At 36.9% G+C, this 16,102-nt stretch overlaps 2 protein-coding genes across 2 annotated transcripts in view; both read left to right on the forward strand.

Annotated features, from left to right (window-relative positions):
* The window catches only part of LOC143715395 (uncharacterized), a 113,982-nt gene that overhangs the window by 12,253 nt on the left and 85,627 nt on the right, over positions 1 to 16,102 (forward strand). The window lies entirely within an intron of this gene.
* Positions 13,252 to 14,163, forward strand: LOC143715485 (uncharacterized). Its single transcript, XM_077207319.1, has one exon. The coding sequence runs from the start codon at positions 13,398 to 13,400 to the stop codon at positions 14,058 to 14,060; it is 663 nt and encodes a 220-aa protein (XP_077063434.1). The 5' UTR covers positions 13,252 to 13,397; the 3' UTR covers positions 14,061 to 14,163.

The following is a 16,102-nucleotide window of genomic DNA, read 5'->3' on the forward strand; positions in this document are numbered from 1 at the left end:
TGTCTGACAAATCTAGAATGCAAAATCTGAGAATGTATCAGTTAGTGAGTCAAATATAATACTTACAGAGCGGAACCGATGATCTGATTACACACAAGCAAAAGGGAGAACTATATTTAAGGGAACTATATATAAAGTTGTTTATATATATATATATATATATATATTTATATATACACTGGATGGCGTCATCATGTGATTAATTCTAGCCAATGAGACTGCTGGAACTTTGCATCATGAGCTGTCATTCCGGATTCGACCAGCTCTGCTTCAACTTCAAACAGGTAAGTTACGTAAAGCTTTTTAAATTTCTCCAGTAATTTCTGAGTTGTCAATTAAAATGAGTGAAACTGGTCAAAATGGTAAGGAGTTAATTAATTGGAATTAAATTTACCCACATTAGTGTTTTATCTGATTATTATTTACTCTGCTCTGCTGCCGTTTAAATGATAAACGGTAAACTAATAACGGTCGACTAGCCGCCTCAGACAGTTCGTTTTTTGGTAATCTCTGAGGTAGTATATACTTTAAAACTGCATAAATTCATTACCTTGAATTGTTTTACATCTATTTTGGTGTTAATCTGATTTATTACTGTTTTTTCGTTGCTAGAACGCGATAAACTAACGTTACGACCGAGCTAACGTTAAGTAATGCCTAGTTCACACTACATGATTTTAAGCCTGATTTAAGCCCGATTTGCAAATCGTTGAGCTCGCCGACAGGTCAGGGTGTTATCGCGTGCAAATCGCGGGGGATTAGCGGGCGATGAACCCTCGCCAATATGAAAGAGCCAACAACGCATCAAAGACCCTCGCAGACGCGTCGCCGAGCCTAGAAAAATATCAAGCATGCTAACTTAGATATCCAGAGCTGTCGCACGACTCAGTCTCACTGATGTCATGAGCAACAGCCAATCACAGCAAGGCATGAGTTGAGGTCACCTGGTAAATCCGTGATTTTTGCTGTCAGCTAAACATAAACATGCAGCTACATCTCCGATATAAACATGCTGTACTCACCTCCAATCAGTGGCGATTCTAGGGGGTGGCCTGAGGTGGCCAGGGCCACACCTGAAAGCTCATTGTGGCCACCCCTGTGGCCACCCCAGATCTGATAGGTAGTTGGTCAAGTTCGTCAACACAAGAAACAAGAGAAATGCTGTCAATCAATGATGACAGCTGATCAACTGATTTAGGGCCAGTTTTACATTTTTAACTAACACCGTAATGGTCGTACTGAGGCTGTTAGAGCTGATTTCTGCTCAGCGGACGTTTGGCCATGCAGGTCAGGTGACCCATGAGATGAGCGCGCTGTCTGCTGCTGCTGCTCCGTGAAACAGGAGGACGGTCGGTCACAGTTACAACAGCAACAATGATAAAAACGCTGGAATCTGTAGATTGAGAGGTATGGTAATTTAATGTTTAGTTATATCGTAGTTCCCTCTGAATGTGTAGGAAAACTGAAAAAAAGAACTACACTGACTGTACTAGCTAGCTTAGCAGCCTGCAAACCCAGTTAAGAGTGCAGACAGTTGAAGAGGGCGCGCGCAGCTCTTAAAGGGGCCACACCTTATTTCCACTCGTTACTCCGCCATGGAATGCTATTTTCTGGACTGAAGACTTGAGGGTGTTCTTTGCAGATGTGTGTGTTCAATAGAGCTAATGTTATATTTTTGGCCAACCCGTGTGTGAAATATAGTGTGACAGTCTAGATTTAAGTTATAACACAAGAACAAGCTGTGAATTATTTTTTTGCTCTGTTATTTAAGGGCTGTTTTTGTTTGTATCAGTTAGCTCATCTTCACTTAAATTAACTTATTAATGTATGCTGAATCAAAGCCAATGTTTACATTTATACCTTCATCGGGGCCTTGGATATGAATACTGTCTTAGTTGAAAACCACTTTTTGCACATTTTCATACATCACAAGGCATCCTAATGATATTATTCAGTCATCAGGCCATCCTCTGTGTTACCTGTTACCCGTGTTTGCTTTACTAGTTCCAAATTCCAGTATCTCTAACAAATTATATCTAAGCTAAATAATAACATGTACTAAGCATGTAAAGAACAACAAATATTTATGTTTTTTTTTCTTACAAGCTTAGTTTTTCTTTTGCTTTTACAGGTAAGGTCCTATTTTTAAGCATTTTGGTTTGTCCTGTTGGATTTCTGTGTTTTTATTTAACCACAAGATGGTGCCTCAATTAGTAAAGCAAACTCAGGTAACAATACAGGTGACACAGATGATGAGTTGATGACTGATGCATGTTATTCTATATAGGATGAGTTAAGAGCAGTTTATTTTGCTACTCTAATCTAACTTATGAAGAGACAAGTTAATCCACTACAAGAAAATAGCTCTTAGAAAATGTTTACCCTATCCTGACCATAATTACTGATTAAAAATAGACATGTTAAAATAACCAGAGATACTTGGGGACTGTGATAGGTGGTTAGGACTGTTTTTAACAGGATAGTCACCTTTATTTGACAGTTATGAGACAGGAAATCATGGGAGAGAGAGAGGATGTGACATGCAGCAAAGGACCGGGATTCGAACCATGGTCGGCTGCGTACATATACGCATTAACTTTGCTATGCCATGGCCACCCCACACTAGCTTTGTGTCCCATCTTGGCCACCCCTCAAAAAATGTCCTGGATACGCCACTGCCTCCAACTCTCTCTGTAGCACAGACCTGCTCTTCGCGTATGCAGATCCACTCTTTCGCTCATACTCTCTTATTTTTTTTATTTTTTTGCGTTTTTTCTCAGAGCAAATGATCGCGCAAACCGTTTGCAGCACTAGTTTCTGTCTGACGAATTATGTCATTAAATTCAAGTTCACGAAAACGTTTCCCTCCGCTGCGGCTGTCAGTCATCTCCATTCAGCATCAAACAGCGCGTCGCGTTCGGTTACAACCTTTACAGTCTATGGTTACAACACAGTCAACGATGAAACTCTCTCCAAGATGATTCAATGTTAATATTATTATACTTGATCTGTAGATAAAGCTCTATGGTTTCGCATAAAATGACTATCTTGCTGGACTTTATTGCTGTATCTTAATCATGTTCCTTTCTACCGTGTGTATTTTAGATCACAACATTGGAGAGCACTAATTGTTCTTCACGCGCACAGTAACTGAAATTTAAAACTGTTAAAAGAAAAGGCTCAATAAACTATTGCATAGATAGATACTGTATAATACACTGCGTATCAATATGTCTTTCCTTTGTGCTTTGAACTTTTCAATGCGGACTCGACGCCCTGCGCTGTGACTCCGTGTTGTTTCAAGCGCATCATTCTGCTCTCGGGATGCGCATAAGCGCTTTGTGTTGGATCCTTTCGCGTTAACTGTGTTGGATCCTTTCATAATCATATAATACTTTTGCGCAATGAAAGATTATTAATAGCCTTTTTTGTTCTGTCCTATCTATCATATGTTGCTGCCTCATTAAACACCTGTGATATACATTTAAACAAAATTCTTAATTTAATAGTAGCCTAGACTATATATAAAATAATTGATCTTTCTGATTTATATCTTGTTTTTCATTAATGTATTTTACAACAATACAAAGAGCAAAGTGTAACGTTTTACCAGATTTAGTTCTACACGTATTGTGTCTTATTTGTTCCCCACAAAATAATGTTTTTTTTTCACTAAATGTTCAGATTTTATAAAATTATTGTACATTTGTGATTTTTCTAGACTAAATTTTACTGCTGAGTTATCCACTAATGTAGTTTATAATATAATTTTTGTCATAGGTTATGATCATATTTTTTTTTTTGATTTGTTGATTTTCTTTATAATGAAGTTGTCTGTATTAAGTAGATTGTGTTTAACACACAAAAGAGTGATTATCAGTTCAACAGAGAGTTATAGAAATTCTATTAGAATTATTATTATTTTTAATTGCGCTGGTATGCAAAAAATGCATCTAAAAATGCATCAGATTGATGCTTTAAATATTGAATATATAAAATTTTCTTACGGGGGAGCATGCCCACGAACCCCCCTAGATGGGTAATATCCTTCTCACCATTTTCACCCCTGAACCGTTTTCATGCCTGCATTATGATTTGTTTATATAACGTTACAGTATTTTTCCTAAAAGATGATTGATAACTGTCAAATGATACCAACCATTTGTAATAGATAATCAATTATGAAAATATGTAACTTAACTGAAGTAAAACATTTAGGCCATTACATAAAATGCTTGTGTGTAATCAGATCATCGGTTCCGCTCTGTAAGTATTCTATTTGACTCACTAACTGATACATTCTCAGATTTTGCATTCTAGATTTGTCAGACATTTACAAAAACTTTCTTTGCACCATATAACTGTATTATGACAAACATTTTGCTTATGTTTTCTGCTATATTTTGGGTATCACATTTTTTAAGTGAGATGATCCTCACCCACTTATCAAATACTGCATTTATCAGTACAGTGGTGTCATGTACATTCTTATGTTATTGTATATATTCATAAATAAAAATTTTAAACTGGGTTTATACCATTATAATGTTGTTTGTCCTCTGTCTTTTCAGTATTTATTGCCATCTAGTCCTGATTGCAGAATTGAGCTCCAACTCCAGTTAAGCAGACCTGAACCAGTTGATCAAGTCTTCAGGATCAACAGAAACTACAGGAAGGCTGGAGCTAAACTCTGCAGGACATTGATCCTCCATGACCAGGACTGGACACCACTGTTGTAAGTGATTGATTTACCAGTCATTCTGGATCTCTGAATTGTCATGTTGAGAACATATTGCAGGCGATCTCATCTCTGGCCCTCGAGGACCACTGTCCGATAGACCGATACACCTGGTCAGCCAACCTGGTCCAATACACCTGGGGCCTTATTTACAAAACGTTTTATCATGCACTTCGAGGACCAGAGTTGAGAAACTCCTGACATACTGATTAGTCAATAATCACTAATGAAAAATTAATACATTTTAATTCGTATAGATTTATGCAATATTTGACTGGCCGATACGATAACCAATAATTCTTTACATATGAAAGCCGATAACCAATATATTGGCCAATAAATCCAAATTTAAATTTAGTTATACTCTGAGAGCCTGATTACAAAAACAAAGGCTCACCATTAAAAGCCATGTCTCAAACACTTTAACATAAACCATACACACAACAATAGTCTAGTTTGAATCAGTGTAAGATTCCTTAATGTTTATAATTAATTTTACACTCATATGGCCAACTTTCTTTATTAAAAATGGTAACACTTTATAATAAGGTTTCATTTTGTTAGCATTAGTTAACATGAACAAATAATGAATGCACAATACTGGATTTATTAATATTAGTTAATATTAATGTCAACATTTTCTAAGACATTTGTAAAAGTTGTATCTGTTAACATTAGTTAATGCAAAGTGAACATGAACACTAATATTTTATTAACTAACATTAACAAAGGTTATTGCTCTCTGTTAGTTCATGTTAGTTAATGCATTAACAAATCATACATTATTGTAAAGTGTTACCAAAAAAAATCTACTGCTAACAAACAAAAAATGAAAAATAAAATAAATGACCTACATAATGCAAACAAGTAATTGAATAACATTTGGCTGCATGTAAAAAACAAAATGCATGTACCATGGATAAATAAAACAAAATAGCACAGACAACAACGCTATTCCTACAACAACACGCTGAAACGGCAACTAAACCCAGAGAATTCACAACGTTTTATTACAATAGTGTTCTCATTATAAATTCATGTATATGACAGTCCCAATCATAGTTATTAATGTGCATTGCTGTTTGAGCTGCGCGTGCTGGATCTAAACTTGATCACCGATACAAACGCTTTACTGCATCATTCATTAACTCGACCAAACGCATGCTATATGAGAATAATCATATATATATATACACATATATTTCGTGCACAATGACAAACAGGAGTGCAACATTCGGGGATTGAAGGAAGAAATGACAGCGCATCGCTGTGAAGGGAAGGAAGTTACACTAGACAGAATGCGTCTAGTTTGTAATGGTTTCTTCTCAAATATCTTCTTTTTCTAATCTTTGGAAGCCGAAATCTAAAATAAAATTAGAATAATATCCCAGATCTAAAGTGTAACCACGTTTGAATGTTTAGTTCCCTTTCGTTGTCACTCCGAGTTACGTCGGATGACGACGAATGGGGTTTCGCTTAGAAAGCCTATCGACTTCGAGTATACAAAATGAACCAATGGCAAAGAAATGCCATGGGTCTGCGGAATTTGCATAGCGTATCTCCGCCTTACCTCATGGGTATAAAAGGAGGACGCTGACAAATGTTGTATATAATTTAGATTTTTTTTTTTACCACAAGCCATCAGCAATTATCATTAAAAACAATGCAAATATTGATATTAGTAAAACTCAATGTGTGGCTTCTGCACATTTTAAATTACACTTTTATACACAAATACCCTTGTTTAGGGTTTTATTATAAACAAAAAATCTTAAAGAATTTAAGTTTTTTAAACTTTTTACCCGAGTAATCGAAAAAATCGTCCGATTAATCGGTTATCAAAATAATCGTTAGTTGCAGCCCTAGATTCAACGCTACGTTGTCACCTGGTGAGATGCAGTGCTGTAAAGTAAATAAACAATATCCCCGTCTACACTCACAAAGAGCTTACTCGTTTGCTACATTAGCTAGCTAGACATGTTTCATATCTTGTCAGTGGAAGCTAATGTGTGCGCATATTACACCGTGTCTGAAGACCCCATTACTGAAGTGAAGGGTTGGCTGGTGTCACCACAGTGACATGGGTTGCCTTAGCAAACAATGGAGCGTGGTCTGCTGGTCAAACTACGTAGTTGCACTATTTACAAGCATTTTATCCGCGTTATATGTTCTGTAAAAAAAAAAAAGTCATATTGGCGGCATATACGCCGATAGCGATATACCTGCGACAGGCTCATATCGGCCGATAAAATCGGCAGACCGATATATCGGTCGGACTCTAATAACAGTGCCTGCATGCAGAGGTGCCAACGGCCTGGTGATTGTTGTTGTTACACTATGGCATGATCAAATCCTTGTTTAATGTTGGCCAAACAACAATTAATTCAAATGTCCACTTAATCTTTAAAGGAGCATTTCACCCGTGGGAACATTCATCTTTATTAAAAGTGGGTCATATATGTAGTCGAAATATAATAAAATTTTCGAATTTGGTGCCTTCTTGACCGAGTAAAGACAGAAAGTAACTTTAGGGCGCATTTATACTGAAAACTACCACTCCCACAATGCACCACATTGCACAGCTCCACAAGCCACTCCCACTAATCCAGAACAACTGAGGAGGTATCCGCCTATCAGATTCAGAGAAAGCACTCTACCGTCTACAAGGCTGGGTGCCGTCAGAGTTTGAAATTCATTTCACAGAAAAAAAAATCTAGTTTGTTGCCGAAATCATTATTGAATTACTCCTCGTTTCTATTTATGTTGGATGTTCAGTCCGAACATTGTAATGCAATTTGGATTTGCAAAATAAGAATAAAAATATGTAGGCATGACCATTATTTTGTTATCTATTATCATGTAAGGTAACAGAAGGTTAGTAACGTTAGTTCCACTGATGGAATGTTGGTAGTCCAAATTTATCTAACATACACGTGGAATAAAACACTAATAAGGAAAACAACGTAAATGTGAACCATTTATTTCAATAATGATATCAACAAAAATAATTATTTTAACAATAAAAGTTCAACAATACAATAGTAACAACAATAGTTCCTCCTGAGCTTCCTCGACTTATTGGTGCCTGCCGTACTGGCAATCTGGAGCTGGATATTTCAGTCGGATTGCCGACACGAGCGGGTAGAACAACAGGACCAGTCCGCCTCAACTCGAGCCAGTGCGGCCTCCTCGTCCGCGACAGGCAGGTCTTCTGATTTGGCTGGTGGAGGAACAGGGCGCGGCTGCTGCGGCTTCTGCAGCCGATACAGAAGACCTGCCTGTCACGGATGAGGAGCCCGGACTGGCTCGAGTTGAGGCGGACTGGTCTAACAAGCGCTGTGGAGACAGATGGGAAGTTACGACAATCATGGAAGGAAATAAACATGATATAGATAGGGCTGGGCCGGTTACCGCAATACCGCGGTCACGTGACTCCAACCGCGGGTCTGAGCTCATCACCGACATCACCACAAAAAAACAAACAAAAAACACCCCAAAAAACATTGGCCTGCACATGTGTGCACGTTGTGTCTAATGACATGGATTAATTGATTCTAATGACATGGATTATGTCTAATCAGGGCCGGCGCCACGGGGGGGCGTGAGGGGGCGACGCCCCCTCAACGGGACTCTCCCGCCCCCTCAGATCACCATGAATGTAAACGGGATTGTACTGATAAAATATGCTATTTAAAAATCACATTTGCCAATTAGATTTTCACATTTTCTTGTTTTTGTGAATATTAAGCTGAATAAATAATATTTTAATTAAGGACAGTCTGTTAGACAAAGTCGAATTTTGATTGGTCGTTTGATTTTGCGTGCTCGCTCACCCTAGCATTAGGTTAAATTTCTCATACGGGAAAGATCACACGACGGCTACGGACTGTAGAACGGATATTCCATAATTTCAAGGTTGAATAATGCATATCGGGGGCAATCGGGAGAGTCGGCATAGGCGGAGGGTGAACCAACTCCAGGGTAAGGCTAAGATGTGCGCTTCCCCTGCATTTAAATAGATTTCCTAACCATGTAGTTTTAACCAACGTCGCCTAGCAAAAACTTAAGCGTCCCAGTATAAACGCTCCCGTTAACTCACTTGTTATTAGCGCAACTATACGTTTACAAACTGTTAATTTAAGCAACAAAAAAAACAAGCACTGTATGCCTGGCAGCCAATATAAATAAACATTGCCTTACCTAATGCAGCAAAATCCTGCGTTTAGACATGGCATCATGCGTTGATGATGCCCTCGTTGTTTAGTTTTGTGGTTATGTCACTCTCAATTAGAGCTTAGCTGCTAGATTCTCTGCCCGAGCCCGAACTTGACCCGAACCGACGATATTTCCCGTCACTATCCTCGGGCCGGGCCGGGCCTTTGATCTAGAGACGTGCACTCAACGCAATAGAGTGCGGCGCGGGCGGTAATGCACTCACTCTGTGTGTGCGGGTTGCGGGAGAATAAAACGATTCGCGAATCACGGGACTCCCTCAAACTAGAAATATTTATGAATAAAACATATAAAAAGTAATACATTTTTATTCTTCTGTTGCAGAAAAGCAACAAGAACAACTATATGTGTGCTTTAACAAGCTTTAAAGTTAATGCTTTAGTAACAAATTTATCAGGAGCATTTATGCTGATGTCTGATGTGTATGATGGCGACACGTTGTATTTGTATTTTGGAGGTACAGAAAAAAAGTCTATTTGTGGGCAGAGCGGGATAAAACATTAATGTTGCTGGCTGGGGAAAGTAACATAGAAAGTAGTTGAGAACGTCAGTAAATTTAGAGGAAATGTTGCTGATTTTTTAAAACAAAATAGCTGACGTCTTTGTCTTGCCAAGGCTAATTTCATAGCTAGCAATTTTTATCCCTAAACAGGCTCGGGCTCATAATTACAGTTAATTTGTCGGGCCGGGCCGGGCTCGGACACAATGTGCAAATGAATGAGTATTTAAAGTGATAACAATTTAATAAAAACATTATTGCTTTCATTTATTTAAAAATTGTTTATCGAAAAAAATGCATAAATCCTGCAATTTATAAATTATATTGCTTTCATTTATTTAAAAATTGTTTATCAAAAAAATGCATACATCCTGCAATTTATAAATTATATTGCTTTCATTTATTTAAAAATTATTTATCGAAAAAAATGCATAAATCCTGCAATTTATAAATTATATTGCTTTCATTTATTTAAAAATTGTTTATCGAAAAAAAATGCATAAATCCTGCATAAAATGAATTATCACGCGCATGAATTATCAATCGTCTATAACAGTCAGTCTATATCAAGCAGGGACACGTTTGTGTGCATTTTCTTTTGTGATTTCATTGTAACGAATAGTCTCCCACAACAGCGATAGATTGAAACGCGCGTAAGTGTGAAAACTGCACGAGCCACAAGACAACACTGTATCCGCTTCCATGATCGCAGCGGCAAGGAGCACTTGATCACTTGATTTAAAAAGCAACACATTTCAGCGCTAGAACAACTCCAATTTGACAAACGAACAAAATGAATCATCTGCTAGTTAACTGGAGATGTTTTATTAATTTGTATTGGTACATCCGTGCCGCGAAGATGTTTTAAAAAGTGGTGGGGAGAAGATCGACCCTGGCAAAAAGTGGTGACGTGCGTTAATGTGAACGCCCCCTCTCGGTATTTCAGACGCCCCCTCATCAGCGCTCGGCTGGCGCCGGCTCTGATGATTTCTGGCATAAGTTTTAATGCGCTTTAGGGCTGAGAGTGTCTGCTCGACAGAAGCAGTGGTCCCGGACAGTCTCCACTAAACATCACAATGTGTATGCCCCATGCTCTCACAGATGTTTGAACGAAATCATTGAGATCAGTGGCACTTTTGCCTTCATAATCAGTCATGGCATATATTACAGTCAATTAATTCTGTTTTTACCTGGAACAGATCGAATAGTGTTTCGTAACTCTGCGTTAAGCTTGATGAGGCTGAATAAGGGATTTTTTCCGGTAAGTTTGAACCTGCTGGGGGTCGAGGAGGGAAATAAACATTAATTTGTGGGTTGAAAAACTATTAAATCTACAGGAATATATTTTAGTTTATGCAGTTCGCTACAGATGCGTTAGCTATAGCTCTGACAAATAGTAATAGTACACCGCTCTGACCATCCAATCAAAAGACGTGAAAATGCGTTATTGTATGCCTGTTAGATGGCCCTGGTGCAGTCAAATCGAAATCTGATTGGCTGATTAAATTATCTGATTGGTCTTATTTTTACTTATGAAAGGTCTTAAATTTTCGATGGCAATTTGACTTAGAAATATCTAAATGTTTTCCAAATTAAAACTATCTAATTAGCGTACTTTTTTATTTATTATTCGTTCTTTGTGGATTTGCTTGTTCACGTGACATTTCGCGTCACATTCGCGCCAGCATTACGTCTGTCTCCTGCACGTGAAACAGCAGGAGAGAAGAAGAAAGCTAGTTAATTTCAGTTCAATTGTAAGTTCATTCTTTATGTGTGTAGTGGTGTGCGATGTGTATTGTCTATTATGATATTGTAATCATTGTTTTATTGTAACGTTAAGTATGTACGAGGGCGCACTGCGAGCTGACATCGCATTGTCTCTCATGCTTGCTTTCACTGTGTGGTGTGTCAGTGCAGTTATAGGTATTTTCCCTAAAAGACGTATAAAGTTTTTGTATTTTATCATATGTTGTTATCATACAATATTACATCAGCAAGAGGGCTGTTTTCCCGTGCACAATAGCAAATATGATATTTATTTTATATAACAGTTAACTTAAATTAACATTGTGAGTTACATTTTATAAACAATATTGTTTGTTTTCCCTTTAATTCGCTGACGAGAATTTCAAAATTAAACCGTAGCAGCGTCTTAATGCAAAAGACAGCGATGATTTCTTGACTGAAATCCGCGTATTGAATGAATCATTTTAACGATTCAATGAACATTCACTTGCACTTCCTGAATGAATCAGCCGTTTGAACAAATTGATTCATTCAACAAAACGGTTGAATGAATGACTCCCTGAGACTTGCCGCCACCTACTGGCGGGGTTAGTTTCACATTTAAAGTATTTAAAGTAAAGTAGTTTAAAGTATTTAAAATGTTACAATTAGAAATCAGTTCATATTTAAATATTGAATTAAGAATTGAAGAATTGAATATCTCATAGCTTTATTTCTGCAATTGTAAATGGAGTATAAATATATTAATGCCAGTTCTGATGCTGCTTCTGTGTCTCTGCACTGCAAAGATGGATTTTGATTTAATGATTTAATTTAACTGGTAACAGTGGTATTGTCTTATTATTCTATAAAATTTGATTTGAATGTTAGAATTTGACATAAAAGGTGATGCATACCTCTAAGTAAAAAAAAAAAAGTCCATATATGGGTGAAAATGCCCCTGGAACTCAATTTAAGGTAGCAAATATTGTCCTTTAATAAAAAATGTTAATTTCTTTCACTGCTGTGAACTGACCACTGCATAGAATATGAAAAATATATATATCTTCGTGAGTCAGCTGTCAACAACAGGCCTAAACCAGCCATGGTACCAGTACACAAACACAATATAAATATCATCTAATTATCAACAAAACTTTGAAAATATTGAAACATATTTTTGTCAATATTGTGCACCCCTAATGTAAGGTATTAATTTTGATTTCTTCAGGTCTTAAAAAGGTCTTAAAAAACCTTAAGTTTGACTTTAAAAAGTGTGCAGATACCCTGTGTAGCCTAAATGAACATCACATTATATGAAGGTTCAGCAGCTCAGTTAAACATGATGGTCCTGTTGTTTCTCTGTCTTTCGACAAGAATTAAACAAACATTGTTTTAAATGCAACTGATATGTAACTGCATCAAATTATGTATTTCCATCAGAAAACAGACATGTTCAATTTATTTAAATGTAAGTTCAATTAATTCAGTAACTTCTCTGAATTTACCAGATCTGGTGTCCATCCCACAACAATTCACCAATAAATACTGGGAATATTCCCATCATCCTACAAGAGAAGGACAAACTCCAGGAGTAGCAGCTGAAATCTGTGTGACTGTTAAAGATGGAGTTTATTAAAGAGGAGATTGAAGACATGAGTGATCCAGAACCATCCAGAATAAAACATGAAGATATTGAGGAACAAACAGGTTGGTGTCCATTCTTGATTCTTCATTGTTGACTGCTTTGGTAGCTGTGAAATAATAAGCAATATATGAATGAAAATTTATTTTGAAATGCTTTTATAATTTTAGTCATCGTCTTTTATGTACTTTTAATCATAATCTTCTAGGCTTTAACAGTTGTCAAACACATTTTTTGATTATATTAACTAGAGAATGACAGAACTAAACTTTGGCGCATCGAAGGTCTGATACTTGATCTCTGTTGCTTTCTGCTATTGAATCAAGGTTCACTTGAACTGATTCTAATTTTATGTTTATTTTAGATCGGATTGACGTGAAAGAGGAAAGACAAGAACTGGAGGAATTTAAGAGGAACATCATGAATTTAAGGAGGAAGATCATGAATTTAAGGAGGAACATCATGACTTTAAAATTCAAGAAACAAAAGCCAAAAAGCTGCACACCTGCACTCAGTGTGGAAAGAGTTTCAGTCAAAAAGGAAACCTTACGACACACATGAGAATTCACACTGGAGAGAAACAGTATCCATGCACTCAATGTGGAAAGAGTTTTTCTGATGGATCAGCTGTCCGTGTTCATCGGCTCCGTTACTCTGGAGAAAAACCATTTAACTGTGATCAGTGTGGTAAAGGTTTTTATTCATCGTCAAGTCTAAACAAACATCTGATAGTTCATTCAGATGAGAAGCCTTATGTGTGTTCTCTCTGTGGAAGGAGTTTTTCACGACTGGATCATCTTAAACTCCATCAGAAAACACACAATGAAGTGGGAGATTATATGTGTTTTGACTGTGGGAAGAGCTTTACTGCATCTAGTCATCTGAAACTGCATCAAAGAATTCATACTGGAGAAAGACCTTACAAGTGCTCATATTGTGACAAGAGTTTCACTCAGTCTGGATCTCTGAAAACACATGAGCGAGTTCATACTGGAGAGAAGCCGTACCACTGTACTGAGTGTGGAAAGATTTTTATTTCATCATCAAATCTAAATAAACACCTGATAGTTCATTCAGATGAGAAGCCTTATGTGTGTTCTTTCTGTGGAAAGAGTTTTCAGGGCTGGACAGTTTTAAACAGCACCAGAAAACACACACTGAAGAGAGAGATCATGTGTGTTGTGACTGTGGGAAGAGCTTTACTGCATCTAGTAATCTGAAACTGCACCAAAGAATTCATACTGGAGAAAAACCTCACAAGTGCTCATGTTGTGACAAGAGTTTCAGTGGTCAACATCACGTAAAGCACATGAGCGGCTTCATACTGGAGAGAAGCCCTAATACTGTACTCAGGGAAAGGATGGGTACCAAGAACCGATATTTTGTTGGACTGATACATAATTGGGTAATTTACCGGACTACTGATAAGCTTCAGGACAAATTATATTTATACAAATTATATATATATATACCTAAATTCTTTTATGTCTGTATACTTCTGTGTTAATAGCATTAAACATGTTTGTCTTTAAAAAAAAACAGTTGAATTGTGATTGTTTAATGTAAAAACTTAATTTAATGTAAAACCTTTACTTCGGCATAAATTCTGAAAAACACCTGAGGCCGGTTGTACCAGCTGGACATTCACCCTGTCGTAAGACTAAGCTTAACGTAAAATGCGTTGTCCTACGTAGAATTAATAAATGTTGCTCCATCTGGGCGTAGCGCACGTCTGAGACTAAACGCCTAGACAAAGGTAGGTGTAAAGTGTGAAGTCTTGGTTTGTTTCCATGGTGAAAATAAATTAAAACGATGAGACAATGGCGCGTCTGGTGAAATGAAGGCGGCCCCACGGTTCGTCCGTGTCAGTAGGCAGTAGCGGTCGATAGGGCGTCTATCTATATGATGTCTATGGAAGACAGTCCCTCAAAAATAATCAATGGGCTCAGATTGGTTAGCTGGCCCAGTGTGTTGTGATTCGCTAACCGCCTAGTGCACCGGAAACGTCACGCCCCTTACCTTTACGGGTAGTTTGTGCTTTGGTGTATTATAAACAATGGCGTCGATAAAACCATACCAATTTGAGCCCGAATCGGACCCAGAGAATGTTAGTGAAGATGATCGAGCAGAACCTGTTCAAGAACGGCTGTTAAACGACGTTTCAGAAAGGTTTGTTTTTTGTTGTCTCATTACTTTTTAGATGCGTGTTATTTAATTGTACTAATTATTATAGTATTACAAAAAATAAGCTTCATAAACAAGAATTTCATATAATCGGCCTAACAAATTATACTACAGTCCTCAAAGGGATTTTTTTTTTTTGAGTAAAGACTATATTATATTAGAGGCATTAAAACATTTTTCAAATGCCTCTGGCCTTTTTTTAATCAGAGTAAATCAGAGATTATGACAATTCATCATTCTGCTATCCCAGATGTGGAATTAAGGTAAAAGAAAAGGTTAGGTATCTTGGCATTATAATTAGTAAATCTCCACATGAAAGAGTTGAAAATAATTTTACTACGTGTTTACATAAAGCAAAAATTGTTTTTAATTGCTGGTCTCAGAGAAACCTGTCTATCCATGGACGTGTTCTGCTTTCCAAAGCTGAGGGAATTTCGAGGCTGGTATATCCTGCTCTCTCCTTGTATGTTAACTCTAAAATGTGCATAGATATTGACAGGGCCATATTTAAGTTCATTTGGAAAAACAGGACTGAATATATAAAGTGAAAAACGATTATTAGAACTCTTTCGGAGGGTCTTGATTTCAGTACTCTTAACACCATTTTTAAAATTAACTGGATAAAACATTGCTTGGCCCATCATAATTCTATATGGTTTTATATCCCCAATTTGTTTTTTGAAAAGTGTGGTGGGTTAAAATTTTTATTATCATGTGACTTTAAATGTAGTAAACTTCCCATAAAATTATCTAATTTTCACAAGCAATCACTAGATGCATGGAAACTAGCCTTTAAACATAATTTTTCCCCTCACACATGTATAATATGGAATAACCAATATATATTATCTAATAGAAAAAGTATATATAAAAAAGAATGGTTTGATAAAGGAATTATCTTTATTTCCGACTTATTAAATTGTAATGGTGAGATTTATACCAACAATTTCTTGCTCTCTCAGGGATTGAATCAACATGTAGAGATTACCGTAAGATTGTTAAAAACATTTCCATTAAATTGATTCATCTTGTGAAAGCGCATCTTAGTTACAACTCAGTGTTGCGGCAGATTCCTAAA

Source organism: Siphateles boraxobius, unplaced genomic scaffold (assembly GCF_051911475.1).
Source record: "Siphateles boraxobius isolate OS27281-9 unplaced genomic scaffold, OSU_SipBor_1 6, whole genome shotgun sequence".
In the NCBI taxonomy this organism is placed as follows: domain Eukaryota; kingdom Metazoa; phylum Chordata; class Actinopteri; order Cypriniformes; family Leuciscidae; genus Siphateles; species Siphateles boraxobius.